This window comes from Fukomys damarensis, unplaced genomic scaffold (genome assembly GCF_012274545.1).
Source record: "Fukomys damarensis isolate Sample0158 unplaced genomic scaffold, DMR_v1.0_HiC HiC_scaffold_39, whole genome shotgun sequence".
NCBI lineage: Eukaryota > Metazoa > Chordata > Mammalia > Rodentia > Bathyergidae > Fukomys > Fukomys damarensis.
This window is the reverse complement of record NW_022900951.1, coordinates 31,386,818-31,405,769: the sequence shown is the minus strand read 5'-3', so window position 1 is coordinate 31,405,769 and position 18,952 is coordinate 31,386,818. Positions and strand designations below refer to the sequence as shown.

The 18,952-nt window shown below is 32.8% G+C and overlaps 1 protein-coding gene across 1 annotated transcript in view; it reads right to left on the bottom strand.

Moving 5' to 3' along the window:
* Window positions 1–18,952, bottom strand: part of Cfap47 (cilia and flagella associated protein 47) — a 423,126-nt gene that overhangs the window by 310,119 nt on the left and 94,055 nt on the right. The window contains exons 25-27 of the mRNA XM_033760546.1: window positions 17,108–17,303; window positions 13,659–13,871; window positions 4,167–4,267 (exon numbers count right to left, since the gene is read on the bottom strand). Coding sequence (XP_033616437.1) covers window positions 4,167–4,267; window positions 13,659–13,871; window positions 17,108–17,303 — 510 coding nt within the window. The remainder of the gene's footprint in view (window positions 1–4,166; window positions 4,268–13,658; window positions 13,872–17,107; window positions 17,304–18,952) is intronic.

The window sequence follows — 18,952 nt, the reverse complement described above, 5'->3', positions numbered from 1 at the left end:
AATAGTTTCCCTGGTGTGAATAATCTGCAACAATGCATAAGATTCTAATAAGATTACTGACATTTAGAAATGGGAAGAAAGGAGCTAAAGGTGTAGGGAAGGTGGGATGGGTAGGGGAAGAGTAAAAAGGGAAAAGAAAAAAATGTGAGAGAATGAAAAGATGAAAATAAAGTGTTTGTAGATGGGGAGGGGAGGAGGGGGTGAAGGGAGGGCAGAGGTAAGGGGAAAAAATGAGAATCAAGACTTGTCATGTAGAGGTACAAGATCCCAACAATGAATGTAACTGTACTGTATCCCTAAAATGTACCAATAAACTCAATTAAAGCTGAAAAAAAAATATTGTCTTAATTTTTGATATGCTTAATATATTTTAAGCTTTCACCTTTACTGAACACATAATCCTCTACAGAAGAGGAGCTAAATATGTAAATTTTGAGGTCTCAAAAATCTTGTTAGTATTCCCTGGAACAAGCTGCTCAAATTTTCCATTAATCATATTCATAATCTGTAAAGTGAGATCTACAAGGATATCTAACTCAGAATTGTTGGAAAGACTAAACGAAACAACAAAAGTAAAGCACTTAGTAGAACTCTAGGTAACTGGAGAACATTAATATGAAAGGGTATTATGCAAAAATATAAGCAATAAAGCAATCACAATCAGTTATAAGAGCAATCATAATGAAACCCTAGTAATAATAATATATTCTAGGTATTTATAGTCAATAAGTCTTCACAAAAGCTTTTTGAAATAGATAAAATAGTATCCGGCTACTCTCTTGCAATATGCATGTTGTTTTATAAAATAATAAATTTGATTATCTTAGAGATTAAAATAAAACCCCTTGACAAAATAATAGGGATGGAACACAAAAGAGAATTTCCATCCAGGTTTCTGGCACTTGAGCTATTGTTATTCATTTATATTATTATTTGAAATTCTCACTTGCCTTGGTATATTAGAACATTGTAAAATGTAATATTACTTAGAATTAGAAATTTGACCATATATGTTAAAATTTTGAGATCTCTCTCTTCCTCTCTAGCACCCTCATCTTTTCAAATAAACTATACCATAAATTGCTTTAAAAGAATATTTTGATGCTCAGAATGTACTAGAATATCCATAACCCATTTTCTTATGAACATATATAGCTAAGATATGCCTTCCTACTGCTATTTGAAAATTCAGACAACCTAGTCTACAATATTAAATAAGTACCCTTTATTTACCACGCACTACATAAGGCATTGTAGACACATAATTGAAAAGGATAGAAATAATTCCTGCTCTCACAGACTTTAAAGATGCCAGTACATAGAAAGGAATACAGATAGGCATAGGCATGTTACATCAAAATGTGGTAAAGGCCAGGACAGGGGAATCGCACAGAGCCAATAGGCTACACCAGAGACAAGCAAACCTCTTCCATGCAGAAGTATGAATCTTCTTAAGTGTGTGGAAATATACAGTTTGGTAGGGAGAATGCTTCCGTCATGGGAAAGATCACCAAGAAGGTTCTTGCTGCTTGTATGATTCACAGCTTAATGGGGCTTCAGAATAGAAGGAGAGATTTCTAGAAATGAGAATGGAGCCACTGGGTGGGTCATGCCAAATGGGGTTCTATATGGCTCATCCTACTAGCAATGACATTCCAAAAAGCAATTTATGCCTAGAAACTGTAAGATTTTAATTTCCAATATATAAACATTCCTGGGATACAGTGTGAAGAATGTTTCATGAAAAGGGGAAATATCAGAGGAGACAGAAGAACAGTTTAGAAACCTGTACTGATACGGAGAAGATGATGGCAGTTGGAATGTGTGTAGTAGCAGCAGAGCAAAAAAGAAATGAAAAGCATTTGAGAGGCATTTAGAAGGCAAAGCGAAGGGAACTGGTGACCTGGAAGGGCAGTGTGAGAAAAAAGCTATCGTCAAGGATGACAGTCAGATTTCTGGACTAGAAACCTGATGGATTTTAGGTACATCATTTACAGAGATGGGGTGTACAGAAGGATGAAAGAATTTCAGGTACAGCAGTTTAGTTTGGGTCATGTTGCTTTTCAGTGTCATGTTGCTTTCAGTGTATATGAATTCAGTGAAAGATGTCCCGACCTCGTCTAATTCTGAATTCTTGAATCTCGAGAGGGATACGGGTTGGATATACAGGCCATTAATTGCAATTGAAGTTATGAAAGGGAGAATGGAACAGGGTTCAAAGTTCAACTGAAGCAAGATTGTAGAAACAGGAAGAGAAATACATGAAAGATGCTTAGAAGAGCTAGTCAGAGAAGCTAGAGGAGACTCATAGAAATATGGTATGTGGAAGCCCCTAGAGGGTTCAAACAGGTGTGTGGGGGGTAGCCAACAGTTTTACCTATGCCCAGTAACCAAGTAAGGCTTCCTGCACATCCCTGAAATTATTTTCCTCTTAAAGGGAGCTGAGGTATTCTACTGGCTTATTTTCCTCTCCTACTTTCCTCCCTATCTCTGGGATGTGATTTATCTGATGGTAAGTTTGGGAAAAATAAGAATTATGGCCTAAGTTTTCCCTTTTCTCTGTTTGAAATTAGCCTAAGGAGATATGGTTTCCATTCTCCCTGCTGTCCTCTTGAAAACTTACTCAAAGCAGCTAAGGAGGCAGACATTGACAAGCAAGGGTAAGTAAGGTTATTTGCTTTGGTAGGGTCCCTAGGTAATGTGATAAAGGAATGGCCTAAGGCCAGAGAGAGTAGTGAATTCTGGTATAGTAAATGGAATAAAAGGAGAAATGAAAGTTTCAATACATGCTGGTATTTGCAACTTCAGAGTGTTATTGCCTGATGTTTCCTGTTTCTTCCGAAAATTAAAAAAAAAAAAAAAACACAAAAAAACTCCTTCTCAGAGATTAAGAAAGAACAGGATTGAACAGGTTTCAGAGGAGTAATAAATATTTGAAGAAGCAAAGGAGAATATGAGAAAAATGGTTGAAACACAGAAAGTCTCCAACTCAGCACTGGAATTTCGGATTTGACAATTTATACAGATAAAACTTTTTCCCACTCTATCCTTTCATTTCTTTGGGACTTAATCCATTAATATTCCTCCTCTGTGTACTGTGTCTCTAGTTTGTCTTCTTCATTGGGTTTTCTATTTTTCTTTGCTTCTTTCTTCTACTTATTGTCTGTCTTTCTACACTAACCCATTATTTTTTGTCAGTTTTTACATTCTTGCCGGGCCAGAGATGGAACCGAAGGCTCTGCACATGCTATGTAAGTGCTTTACCACTGAGCTATATCCTCAGGCATAATTCATTAAGTTTTAACTGACAGTTAACTTTATATGTTTTATTGTATATGGCATGTTGTTTTAAATTTTATATACATTGTGTAATGGCTAAATCTATCTAGGTAACAAATGTATTGCTTCACATAACTATCAATTTTGTGGCGAGAGCACAAAAAATCCTAAAACAATGCTGCAATGTCATTATAAACTCTACTCAAATTATTGTGATCTACTCACAATATATCTCTTCAGAGTATTACTCCTGACTGTAATTGTGCATCCTTTGGTCTTAATTTCTCTCATAATTTCCTCTGTAGCAATTCCAAGTTGGTCTATTATTTTCTGTCCCATCCGAATTCAACTCATATCCCAATAACTAATCCCTCTTTGAATCCCTGATATTTTAAAATCACAGAAAGTTGCTAGTATTATAGAATAAAGGGTTTAGCCCCACACTTTTATCTCCTGCCTTGTATTTGCCCTCAGGCTTTTACTTTTGCTCCTATGCTTTGGCTCTATAGTCATTTTCTCAAACCAACCCGTTGAAGACCATCATTTGTCAGGCTCTACACAAATGTCATCTCTTCCGTACAGCCTTTCCAGATGCCCACCATCAGCAATAACCTCGGTATCACCACCACAGTCTCAACAGTTCAACTGACTCACAGCTCTTCATTCAATATTCTTCATAATACTTAATATATCTTCCACTACACTGTCAAATTTGAGAATTAACAGACAGTCAAACTCTACTCTTAATGATAAGTTAGTTCTTTGATATGGAAGATGTTTAATAAACATTTGTTAATTTTATACTCCCTCTATTTATAGATGTTAGTCTTGGACTACAAGAACCTATACAGTGAGACTTAGAGAGAAATATATCATATGTAACTTACCATCTTTTAAGATTATATTGTGCTTATCGAGATGAGTTGCCAAATATGGATAAATAGTAAGAATACAGTTTTCTGCTGTTGCAGTAACTGGGAGTGAAAACCTAAAAGAAAAAAATTGTATTTCAATAAAATTAAATTTTCAGATGCAATTAATACAATAATATATTTCTAAGTATCTCAAATGCCTTAAATGATGCACATACAAATTATTCATCACATTTTCTTTCCATATAATTTGTTTTTGTTAAATACCTATTATAGCTATCTTATAAGTTTTAAGATACTTCTTTTTAAACAGAGATAATAAATTCCACCTGTCAAAAGTGCCACAGAATACAAATTGTAGCTGTGCGGGTGCAAAAAGATTCATAAAAGTTCTCACTTTAAGTGGCCTTGGAGTTAATTTACTTACACCAATGTTTTTATTAAGTAACATTTTACACAAAGATACCATCATTATCCCATTATGAAAACAAAATTGTAACTTTTGTTTGAACAGAGATCACAGGAGGTAAGAAAAAAGAAAATAAAGGGAATAGATTTTTTTTACACTTCATTTTTAAAAATTATTTTATTAGTACGCTTTTGATACACATAATGCCACAATCATTATAGGGAATTTGTACCTACAAAATATATCTGGGTGTGTGGATTTTGCTCCTCATTTCACTCCCCTCCCTCAACTATTCTTCCCCTCATTTACAAAAGGTTTCTATTTTTCTATTTTGTTTGCTTTTCCTTTACACTTTCTTCCCTTTGCCTTCCCTCCTCCCTTGTTCCCATTCCCATTTGTATATTTTCTTTTTCCCAATATCTAGCACCCATTTGGGTCCTATTTGTGCTTTTAGTTTCTCACACAAGTGAAACAATGCTATCTATAAACATGCATGTCTGATTTATTTCACTTAAAAGTAAGGTCTCAAGGTGCAACCATTTACCTAAAAATGTTTCAAGTTTATCCTTCTTTCTGAAAGATTAGCACTCCATTGTATGCAAATCCCACATTTTCTTTATCCTGTCATCTGTTGATAGGCATCTGAGCCATTCCCAAGATTTAGCTATTAAAAGTTGTGCTGCTATAAACATGAGTGTGCATATATTGCTGTGCTATGATGATCACAATATATTTTAAGTAGATGTATATTGTTTCATTTTTCCCCTTTTAAATTAGCTTGCTGAAGACTATAACATTTGATTTTAGAAGTTCCTCACAGTAAAGATAAACCAACATGTAAGAAAAAATTTTAAATTTATGAATAACCAATATGAAATTCACTTAACCATATTCTTTCTTTCATGTAGTGCAGAATATATACATTGCACAAGTTATACAGCATTAACTGATACTATTAAAATACATTAAAACAAAAAAATAAGCTAGAGATTAATAATACTAATACAATATATCCTAAGAAAAATACTTCTTGAAAACAGAGCAATACTTGTTATCTCATTAAGGAAAAATGTTAATGTTTATTGATTCTCTGTGCCAAGGCAAATAAACAGGAACCATTAGGGGTTCAGGATTTACCTTGAGAAAAGTATTACAGTGACAGTAAAATGAAAAGGCATTCTGACATTATGAGTTTTAATTCCATTCTGGGATTTAAGTGGCAACCTTCAAACATAAATGATTTAAAATGGTTCCACTAGGCAAAAATCAGGAGAGGCATTCCTGTCAACAAAAAGGCTGATGATATGATGTTGTTGTGATAAAATTGATGAAATGGGGTTGCGCTACTTGTAACAATGTTCCTATCAGTGATGCTCAGTTTAATCATTTGGTTGTGGTAGTGTCTACCAGATGTTCGATGTCTTCTTTTTATAGAATTTCAAACAGAGCAAGATCCCCTCATCTTTTTTATTATCAATTTGAGATAGGGTCTGCCTGTTTAGCTAAGTTGCCCAGGCAGGGCTCTAAGTTGGCCAGGCTGGGCTCCAACTTTCAATCCTCCTCCCTCAGTCTTCCAGAGTGTGAAATTACAGGAATGTGGTACCATAGCATCCATTTTTTAAGACGTGCAATTAAGTCTTCTTTTAAAAACATATTCACAGAATTGTGCAGCCATCACCACCTAATTTTAGCACATTGTCATCACCCTTAAATCAAAACCCTTGCCCATTAAAAATCACCCCTTCCCTAGCCATGAGAAACTGTTAGTATGTTTTGTGTCTCTATGAATTAGCCTATATTAAAAATGTCCCTATTGGAAATTTTAAAAAATCATTGACTTTGATTAATTTGAGACTATGTGGACATTGTACCTCACACCAACTTTTCATACTTTGACACTGAATTCAAAATGACCACATATAATTTACTGTAAGATGTGGAAAGTCTCATTATTCACTTCGCTGGTCATTAGCTGTCGAATAATTAATACTCTAATCACATAGCCCTAGTTATTCCTCTGTCATTAGTGAAGACAACAGACTCTTAGGAATGTTCGCCGCAAAATTTTAGGGATGAAGTGCTGAAACTTCATGTTATATCTATGAAATAGATGGCATGGTAGTTACAATATTTCATCATTTTCTAATACCATATATAATATGGCAATGACCAGTCAAAAACATATCAAGCATCACAAGTATTATTATTATTTTATACTTATCATCTTTTCTATTTTCTACCCATCTATACTAATTTAAGGCAGGTATTATATGCATTCGGAAAGAAGTTCTATTGAACATGGTTTTAATTCCCAGCGACAAAGGCAGAGCAAGAAAGAGACAGCCTCCAGGTTTTTGGAAATATGTTTCTCCAGTCTTAACATAGTTGTTTGTCCAAACTTTTTGCTGTAATGTAGCTAGAAAAAAATACATGCTTTCAAAATTAGAACTGGTTATAAATGAATAAATTAAAATTTTACTGCTAAGGCTACTTCAGACTAAATGATATATATTTCTGTTTTACAGCTCTGAAAAACATAATAGGACAAGAAAAGATACTATGTCAGCCCTTTAAAAATGTTTCATCATCAAAGCTACTACTATCAATATCACCATCAAAACAAGTGCTTTCAGTATGACTAAGGTGTTTAAAATAAGAGAATCAGTAGAGCAATTATGCATGACTATGTTTGCTTCATTTATTGTACAAAACCAACTTCCTTGAGTAAGCTTTCTAAAGTGGATTATCCATACTTTTAAAGTTTTCTTAATTCAGTAACTGCTAACAAAACTTGTGAGATATAAGCTTATTTATAGACAAAAATATTCATTGAAATATTTATTTAAATGTTTAGTGCTTACTATACCTAAGACTTATATGCCAAATAGAGCAATCAATGGGGCAAGTTTATAACAAGAGCTCATTCAAAATGTTGCTAAAGGGGCCTGGGATTTAGCTCTGTGGCACCATGCCTGAATCGCAAGCACAATGTCCTGAGTTCAATACTCGGTACCCCCCCAAAAAATGTTGCTAGAGATATGAAAAGCATAAGTGAATAAAGGCATTGTGTCAATTTGTTAAAAAACAGGGCTACAGATATTGGATTTATTTACTTATTGCTAACAGATTAAAACAGACTGCAAATGTGTCTTGATTGGAATGTCATTCTTATTTATTTGGTTTTCAGTATTGTTCTTTTGTGAGAGTGGGGTGTAAGAGAAAAGTAAAGCTATAGCTGCTCCTCTGGGCATTCATTGCAATAACCCATGTCATCTGCAGCCATCAAGGCACTTCTATTTATGAATATTAAGAATTCAAAAACTATGCATTATTAACTGACTTAGTACTTTAAATTAGATTTTAAATTTGACCTGAATGTGTCTGGTCCATGATCATGTTACACATATAAATGTCTTTCATAGGATTATATCATAGCATAGTAGGGTAAAGACAGAGAATTCTTCAGCTCAAGTGATAGATATTCATCAAGGATAAAAATATATGCTCATTTAGCAACACTTCACATATGCATACATCTTTTATTTTCAAGTGAATCATCTAATTTATAGTATTCCAGTAACTTGGAAATTATTCTGTATTTATATCATGTCTGACATTTCAAAACCTCTCATTGTGGCCTATTTTCACAATGTTAAGGGGTCATCTTTGATTAACATATCAATGTGTTTTATTTTTTAATTCAATATTTCTACAGGAAAAATATGATAGTCCTTATTGCAGTATTATGAGGCTGTCAGGAACAAATTGTAATGCAAGTAAAATTTATCAGAGGTAAAATGTGTTTATATTTGACACAATTATATGTAATGTATGTATATATGTATACTATTAATATGTAAACCTTGAGTTTGCATTCCTAAAGAAAATATATAAATTTATTTTATTCCAAAGAATGCACAAGAAGAACCTAAACACTAATCAGGACAAAATAGACTACTTTAACATGGTAAATGGTATTGCCCTTCACCCTAACAAATAGAACTGTGAACTATGACACTTTGTTCTGCCAGGCAATCAAGGCAATAATGGTTAATAAATTTCAACTGAATAATTATTTGAGTGGGATGACTATCAATTCTGATGCTTGTGTACTTACAAAATTGGTCACTAATTTAAAAAATTTAGTGCAAGGACACTAGCTATTACATAATTATAGGGTTAACACTTGTAACCTGATAGAAACAAATATTAAAATTTCCATTGTGCTATGAACTTATAAAACAATAAGGACATTTAAATTAAATTACATCTATAATATTGTACTGCTTTTTTTTTTTGGTACCAAGGATCAAACTCAGGACCTTGCACTTGCAAGGCAGGTGGAGGAACCCCTGAGCTAAATCCCCGGCTCTGTACTCCATTTTATTACTTAAGACAGCTTTGACTTAGTCAAATATCCATTCAGGAATTTTAACAAGCCATTTTCCTTTTATCTTTAAAATTTGGGGAATTTTTTTAATGAACACAAAAATGAAGTAATAGACATGCTTTTAAATAATTGGAATTAATATAGTCTAATAAAGTTTTTATACTATATAAACAGTAATAGACTAGGATCCAGGCTAGCCTTACAAGCTGGCCAACATCAACTCTGTCACTGTTGAAATTCCTCTAATAGAATTTCTGATTTTAAAAATTATTTCCTCAACAATCTGGTCAAAGGCTGGAAATCCCATAAGGAGATATGTATTCTTACTAGTTAGAGCAGTGTAATCCAGGGGATAACTTCTGATTATAAATTAGTAGCTTAGAGATTATATCTTAAGAGCTAAGCAAGGGCACAGTTATTAGAGATATCCCAGGACATGTTAAAATGATGATATAACCTTGAGAAGTTAGATAATGTTCTGCCATCATTTTCATAGTAATATGGTTACAGATGTATCTCTTAGTATCTCTAGTATCTCTTAATATCAGTAGTATCTCTTAGTATAAGTAATTCTTACAGGTTTACCTTTATACATGATTCATTGTCTTTCACTAACAGCTTTTAAGATTTTTATTTTGCAATGATTTCTTTCTTTAACTCTATCATCCTCAGTTTTCCTCTTAGCTTTATTGCTAGTATCACTATCTTTGGAGCCACGGTTATATTTTACACAAAGTGTGAAAAAAAAGAACAATGACAAATGTTTTAATTCACTAACAAGCATCATATGTTGTCTGGGTGAGAGGGGCACTTAGGCTGAAGCACCGCCCCTTTGTTTCCATGGTGAGACAAGGCATGTGACTTACTCTGGGCTCATATAGGCCTTTTTGGTCTGACTGTGGCAAAGTTATGAACACTGAGCAGATTTTTTTTTCAAATTTTCCAGTTTGAGTAGTGAGCAGATTGAGCATGGAGCCACTGACAACTGAGATAAAACTGTATGTGACTCTGGTAATATTAAGCAAATCAGCCACAGTTGTATTATCCAAGTCAAATTGGATATTAACATACCATAAGAGCCAATTACATGCAATCCTTAACTCTACAGAAGAAATCCACAATTGTGATGTAAACATTAACAATCTAACCATTGATTTAAAGCTAATACATATATATATGGAATGCAATGGCTAAATATCTGTTAATTGTAGAAAAAGATTCAAAAGTAGTTGTATAGTTCAGTGAAAATATTCATCAAGTTTCATGATTATATTATTAAATATATAGGGTTTTGAAAGGGGGGAATGCAAGGGGAAAATTTTAAAACTTTATGTGAGGAGGATAGAGAAGTGCTAAAAAAGATTTTATTGGGGAATAGAAGAATCTTTATAGAAACAGGTAATGATAAGAGAAAAAACTGACAAGAAATACAAGATAAAAGAAAAAGAGGGAGATAAAAAATTATATCAGAAGTAAATATAATAAAAAATACAAGGAGAAAAATTAACAGGGAGAAGAGTTAAAAATATAAAAAGAAGATAAAGAGATAAAAAGTACAAACAAAAATTCTCAAATCCCCAATAACCTGGTGAGGAAAGGAGAAAATGAAATAAAAAAGAAGAAAAATAAAATTAAAAACAGCACACCCACACACTAACAAAAAAAGGAAATAAGCCACCACCCAAAACAAAAACAAATAAATAAAAAAAAAACTAAAATTTCTGTGTGATTCCCAATGTGTGGATGTCTTCTGCGATCTATAAGTTTGAAGCAGTGTTCAAGTCAAGATGTGTCCCTACTTGTGCTGGTAAATAAAGAAGGCAGACTGCAGATCCATGGTGGATGCAGAAACTAGCAGGCAATAGGATCGGTGCAAGTGTGCTAATACCACAACTTTCAAACCTGAGCAATTCAGGCTAAGTACGGCCTCTTCTGATGGGGGCAGGGCCTGGGATCCTTTAGCTCAATCCCATAGAAGGTCCCTTTCCAGCCTGACCTCAGCTTCAAGACCACAACTGTCTACAGTGGCTGTTTCTTGACCAGTCACCTTGGGAACATAACACTGGGAGCCTAGAAGTGAAACCATCGCACCTCTGCTCTGTGTCCCAGGATCAAACAACCAACCCTTTCCTGAAAAGGTGTCCAACCTGACACTCTCCAGGGATATAGCAGGTGCTAGGACTAGAGTCACTGACTAGCTGTCACCTGTTGGACTCACATGTGAGCAGAAACCTACACTGCCCTTGCAGCTCACAGCACTTTCCAGTCCACTCCACTACCACTTCGCCCTGAAGGCCCCTGGGGTGTCCAGCTTTCACTTTGTCTGTGTAGATTTGGTCTCCCTTTTCCATGAGCCATGAACTCAGGCCCAGGGAGAAAGTGCAGGTTGTCTTTTCATTCTCCATGTTGTGGTCTGTCTCTTCAACTTCTCTGTGAGTTTTAATTTTCCTGGTTCCTGGGGATCTACTTCTCCCTTTCGTTCTTCCCCAAGTTTTTACTTTCCAGTGCCTGAATTCCAAATCTCAGAGAGGCTCAGTTGTTTACACCCTCCTCTTTTCCACAAATACATTCTTATCATCTTTTTTGTCTGTTTCCCTCATATTCTAAGTTCCATGGGTAAAACTCATTCATGTTTTGATTCCCCATATAACCTCCAGTGCTTAGAATAGTGTCTGTCACATGGTAGAAATTTAATATATTTTTGTACAATTAGTAAATGTATGCTTCAATTTTTGCTCAGAATGTCAGATAGATATTTGAGAAAAGTGTTAAAGTGCCAAAGAGAAAATTTGTTTTAAATAATTCATGATCATCCTTGACTTTGACCTGTGCCAAATTAAATATTAGCACATTCTTATTATCCAGCTCCAATTTAAATGTTTATTACTTTATCAAAGTACCTACAATTATAGGCATAGTATAATTTCCAAAACAATACTGTCTCCTTAGTAATTTTACTTTTTGTCCTTACTTAATATTGTTGATTTCACTTTTTAGGAGGAATCTATGGGTAACTTGACAATATTACCATTTTCACTCAACTTATCAGCAGTTAAAAGCTCCTACTTCATTGCAAAATATTTCTTTGAATGGCCCCTGAAAAATACTATATGTGCATGGCAATTCCTGCTATCTCATTCTGGTGGCTATTTCAAAAGTCACTTCCTTATTTTAGAGGATTGCCTATTGAAATCTTGTAGCTCAAAATGATTTTAAGGTAATTATAAACTAAGTTATTTGGTGCATGAAGACAAAAACACAAACTAAAATTTCAATTCCAAATAAAAGAATACAAAAAACAAATATTCTAAGATACTCAAACCATTTCACTCAGGTAATTAACAGCTGTGTGTATTCCTCCTTTATTTCCCTCTTTTCTCTCCCTGTCTCCTCTCTTCTACAGTATTACTTCCTATGCTAAAAGGAAAGTCAAGAACAAAAAATCCTGAATATATAACAACACACACAAACACAAAAAAAAAACTAGAAGAGAGGCTCATACGTAAAACAGCAATGAGAGAAATTATATTTTATTGCTGCTTTCATTCTTTGGATTGCTCAAAAACCATTCCTAAAGACTAAAATATTTTATAAATGTATACAAAATTCCACATAAAACTGTTCTTACCAAACAATGCATATTTTTCCATAATAAATATATGATTGAGTATTTCTGTAAAATGTTTTAATTTTTATAACAAATGCATTTTAGGAGAGCAGTTAAAGTTGTTTTCTTAGTGAATTTCAGTGTAATACATTTATTTTATGTACTACATTTATGTTACGATATTTAATTTCAAGTATCCATATATAACAAACTTATTTTAAGTAACAATTATGTATACAGTTGCTGATGGAAGCTGTAACCTCAGCTTTTCCAATAAAAGCACTAACATTTACTTGAGGGTCGGGGATTTAGCTCAGTGGCACCATGCCTACCTTGCAAGTGCAAGGTCCTGAGTTTAATCCCTGGTACCAAAAAAAATTGACTTGATTTGTGCTATAACCATAGAAATAATTCTTGAGTTTACCATCATTTAAATAAATTGCTTTACTAATAAATGAAAATGAATAATATTCCTATTTTCATTGAGTAGGCTCTAATTTCTTGCAATTACTTGATATCTTGTATCAAGCATGGAATTGTGTGTGTGTGAGAGAGTGACAGGAAGGAGCAAGAAACACATGCAAAGCAGGAAAGAAAGAAAATAGAATGTCTTTTCTTGTTCTTTGGAAAGTCTATTTATGACATGATAGGATTCTCAAAAAAGTATGCTCATATAAAAATGTCCACGATTCTACTGTTGTCATGCAGCTTCATTTCCCAGCTGTGTCTTATCAGAATCTATTAAACCAAAGTACCAAAAATACCATCAAACTACTGGTTCAGACTGCATACCTCATACTGTTTTACTGCTTGAAATAATCTTGTCCATATCACCACACCATTTTACAGATAAGAAAATGCAGAGGCTTGGAAGTAAAGCTCACAAGCCAGGATTTGATGATAAATAGCCTAGCTCTAAATACCAGTCCACTGTTTATGCTGTTTCTTATGACAGCAACTGGGATCTAGAACCAAAAAATATTGTATGTCCAAAGTAATTATATTTGATGTCTCTCCTTTTAACATTTTACAATGTTGTAGAATGTAAACTCACTATTCTTCACTTTCAAGTACAAAAGAATCAACATTTAAATATCTTACCAGTTACCACTGTCATCATAGAAACAAAGATTGTTGAAAAATGAAACAGGTTTAGGTGATTTGAAACTGAGGTGGAAAGTAAGTTCTTTATTATTTCCACGCTTAGAGCCTACGATGATTTGGTCTTTTGAGAAAGTCACAGAAAGTGGCTGAATTTGTTCATCATCATTGAGAAGCCTTACTGTGGGAATATGGAAATTTAGAGTTGAATTTCTGTTTAAAACAAAAGAAAAAAAGGGTTTAGCTCAAAATACCAGGAAGTAATAGAATTTCAATATGTACTTTTTATTTTAAATAATTTCTAGATTAAACAACAAATATTTCCAATAAATGCTCAATTATTAAACATATCTTTGTATCACATTATTTTTCTTCACAGTATAAGACTGATAATATATTAATTTACCCAAGAACACCTGAGGTGATTCAATGTTTCTTTTGTTCTGTAAGGATTAAAACATAAATAAAATAACTGATTATGTGTTTTTAGTCATGACTAAGACATAAATATTATTCTTAAAATATATTCTGACAAGAACTTACAAAGAATATCACTTTAATAGTTACACATTTAGTGTATATACACTAAATGATATTAATAGATGCATTATTATACAATATTAATATTGTATATTATGTTCCAAGTGTTAGAAAGTCAAGTGTGCACTACTAGTCTCTTCAACCTGTATAAAATTTATTTCTGGCCATTATATCATCATCAGGTTTTGCTGTCTCGATCTGAGTCTTAACTGTAAAATGAGGACTAAAGTTTTAAAGCGGCTAAACAGTCTAATAGGTTACAAGATTAATGCTTATAGGCAAATAATATCAATATATAAATTCTCACAATCTATACAATTTTAACAGGTCAGCTAGCTACTCTTTAATTTTCTTTATATTTATAGATAGTTGTAGATTTCTCAACAAATAAGCTTAACTTTTTGGTTTTATAGGAAAGATAATCAGGAATATCAGCATTCTCACCCTTATACAATGTTTAATTCAGTATTTTGTTTCTAAAATTGGTGACACCATTGGCTTACTAGTTGAAATTCATCTACTTCACAACTGTAGAAAAAAAATATATATATATTTTACTCATATATAGCAAATTATCTGTTCACCTGTTAGGAATTTGGTACAGTTCCCATATGTTGCTATTATGAAAAATACTACAATGAATAATCCTAACCACAGCTTGGGGTTGAGAGGGAAAGAATTTTTTCCAGCTATATTGAAGTGGAATTGTTGGACTATGAGATAGCAAACATCGTACTTCATAAAGTTTTATCTGATGAGACTGTACTCGTTGACACTATCAATTTATCAGGCTTTTAATTTTTCCTACCTAGGATAGGTAAAATTAAATCTTATTTCAAAATTTATAAAAAAATCAAATATAATTCCAAATATATTTTTGGAATTCACTAAGTGGCTAGGATGGTCTTGAACTTATGGTGATCCTCCTAATTCAGCTTCCCCAGTGCTGGGATTACAGGTACATATCACAGTGCCTGGCTATTTCAATGATATGTTTTACTGTTTCTCTTTCCTCTATGAATAAACTTTGATGGAATACCTATTCATAATTTTCTTAGTACTTCCACTGCATTATTTCTTAGATGTCTGATTAATTTTTAATCAGCCATTTGTATTTTTTAGTCATGCATTTGTGAACATGATTTTGTATCCCAAAAAAATCCTTTTCTAGCTATTGAAATTTGAAATAGCTTTTGTATTTCATTTTACATTTTGCTATTTACATATATATTTAAGCTTTCATATCACTCCAAATGGATTCTATGAAATATGGATCAATTTTGAAATACTGTATCCCAGTCAAATATTCCATTGACCTAAATTATTTACTGAACAACAACCTATTTTCTCTAAAGTATGCAATACCACCTGGATTATAGATCTAGTATTCATTCAGGTATGGGCCTTTTACATGACTCTGTATTCTATTCCTTCGGTCATTTCATCTTTTTGCACTACTATCACAATGGCTCAATCCTAATATTTGGTAAGGTTTATTTTTCTTCCTTAGACATAGTGTGGCTATTCGAAGACTCTTAACTCTTCCAAATAAAACTTTGTACTTTACATGTCAATTTAAATGAAAAGCTTTACTTGAAACTTACTGAAGTTTTAATAAAATAAATCGAATATATCTGTTGAAAATGTTTTTAAAGTTATTTGAGGTTTTGCTTATTGCTGTACTGTTTGTGTAGTTCGGTATATTCTTAGAATTAATGGATGCTTGTAAACTTTTACCGTACAAGCTATTTAAAAAATTTTAAAAGTTATATTTGACTTTCTGCAAATATATTATTTCATAATCCCACATTAGTTACCAACTTTGTATTTTCATCTTTTATGTAAAAATAATTTTATTTATACTCTGTTTTACATATTTATAATATCTGAAATCTTAAGTCTAAATTTCATGATAGCTATATCTCCTGACTCAGTTATAGTTTCTTCCATATTGGGAATTTGAGCATTTTATAAATCTAAAGAGCTGAAAACAGATTGAATAAGACAAAGACCTTTAAATATGATGGGATATAACTTTTGTAATTTAGTTCAATTATACGGCAATGAATGGTAAAGGTGCATTCTAGATGTAATTATGTTTCCTAATAAAATTCACTTTGGGTATAGCAAAAAGGAAACTATTATGGATATGTTTGATTTAATCAGATGAGATCTTAAAGAAAGTTTAAAGGTCAGTGAGAGACAAGGCCGGTAAACTATATACTTTGAGACCTGAATGATATAAGATACTATGTTATGATATAACTATGCAGCTAGGACTTCAGAGTGAGTTGAGATTGTCCCCTGCCAAAAGTGATGCCTCAGTCATATAAAGGCAAGATCTGGAAGGAAGATTGTGACTTAGACTGATGCTAGAGCTTAATTTCTGCCTGTTGAGACACTGAAAGGAAGGTGATACTAAGCTATCTGGGACTCTGAACTGACAGAAACTTCAAGATAATAAATTCACAGTATGTGAGTTGTCAAATGTATGTTTTAAGGCAATAAGTGTGTGATAATTTGTCATATGACAATTGAAAATTTAAGCTTGTTGCTTATTCCACAAAGAAACACATCAACATTTTCTTTTTAAAAATATAAGGACTAACTATAGATAACTAAGAGAGCATTTTTATATTTTATAATGTCAGTGTATAATTATATACTTAGTAGTCTTTAAAAAGATAGTAACAGAGGCAGGGACTTAGCTCAATGGTGCCACCACCTGCCTCGGAAGCACAAGGTCCCAAGTTCGATACCCCATACCAAATAAATAAATAAATAAATAAATAAATAACTGATAGAAACAAACCAGCCGTTATATACAAAATTCATATAACACACACACACACACACACAAATAAAATAGCATATAAAGAAAATGTGGCAAAATCACATTAAATATTTACCTGAAATAATTTTGGGGTAAAATTTTGACATCCATTACAGTTGTTACATCCAAAGGAACAGGAGTAAAAAATATAAATGGTGGATCAAATCTTATCTTTGGTGATTTTATCTCTCCAATCAGACATAACATTCTATAGCAAACTGAATTATTCTTTAAATACATAGGAACATCAACTGTGTATTGCATAGGTTTACCTAATGAAAATGTTTTAAAGCATTATGTATTAGTGTAAATACACAAACACATGTATACAAGCTAAACCTTATTAAAAAATTGAAACATACTATGATGTTGCACCTCAATAGAACAGAATAGATTACCCAGAATTTGGAGTTTATTCTGGTGCAGAATTTAAGACTTAAGGAGGTTTCATTGAAAGAAAAATATTTTTAAATAGATCTTGTCTGGAAAGGAGCATATAAAGAGAATTTTTTAATGTTTTATGTGCTTTAATAAAAGTGTAAAAGGAGGGCAGGAGTATGGGGAAAAAATAAAAATCAAGAAATATCATGTAAAGGTACAAGATCCCAATGAGAAATGTAACTGTATTGTTTGCTTTAAATGTACCAATAAACTTAAAAGAAAAAATAAATAAATAAAAGCTGCTCATTCCTTTAGTATACACAGCATGAAGATGAGGTCATAAAAAGATTCTACAGAGAAAGAGATGTAGTAACATGAAAGGAGTGTGACTTTTCCCAGAGTTTTAAGATTAGGAAAGGCTGACAGGAATGACTGACCCATTTCATCTGTTTAGAAAAGAAAAAATTCCCTAGTAGCAGTTTAATGTGAAGAAAGGCAGATTGTGTTGGAGAACAAAGTTCAATGCAGAAAGGTGCAGGTTAGTTCCTAAGAACAGATTCTGTCACAGAGAGTGGCATTAACATCAAAAATACCTATACCATTTGACATGATCTACAGATTCACTGCAATCTCTACCAAATTTCCAATGGCATTTTGCAAAGAAATAGGAAAAAAATCCCGACATTCATAGGGAACCGAAAAAGACTTCAAACAGCCATATCAATATTTGCAAAGAACAAATTTGGAGGAATCAAACTTTCCAATTTCAAACTATATGAGAAAATTATTATAGTAAAAATAGTAGGCTATTATAAATAAATAATAGTACACTATTATAAAACAACACTTTAACCAATGGAACAAATATAAACCCATACAATTAGAGTCAACTAACCCTTGACTAGGAAACCAAGACTAATCAGCGGGGGAAACTCTCTTCAAGAATAATGATAAGTGGGACAGGTATTTAGCTCAGTGGCACTGCACCTGCTTCGCAAATGCAAGGTCCTGAGTTTGATCCCTGGTAACAAATATGATACATAGTACCCTGTGATACCATATTTTGGTATTAAAAAATTAAATTTGACCCCTTTCTTATACAATATACAAGAAATTACTTAGAATGGGTTAAAGATGTTAATATAGGGTCTGAGCCCTTAAAACTTCCAGAAGAATATGTGCAAGAAAACAACTTTGACATTGACTGTGGCAATAATTTTTTAATATAACAACAAAAGAAGAGACAACTTAAGTATGAAAAAAAGTATGACTACATCAGACTGAAAAGTTTGTACATGGCAAGAAAGCAATCAGGACATTGATAGGTAACCTAGGAATTCAAATAAAATATTTGCAAACGGTATATCTCATAAGGAGTTCATACTGAAAATATAAAAGTCAATAACAAACTTAATAGCAAAAGATAAACAAACAAAAAAACACAACCTTGATTTAAAAACAGGCAAATGACCCGCAGAAGAGAAAGTTTCCCCAAAAACACATACAAATGGCCAACAGGAATAAAAATGTTCTCAGCATC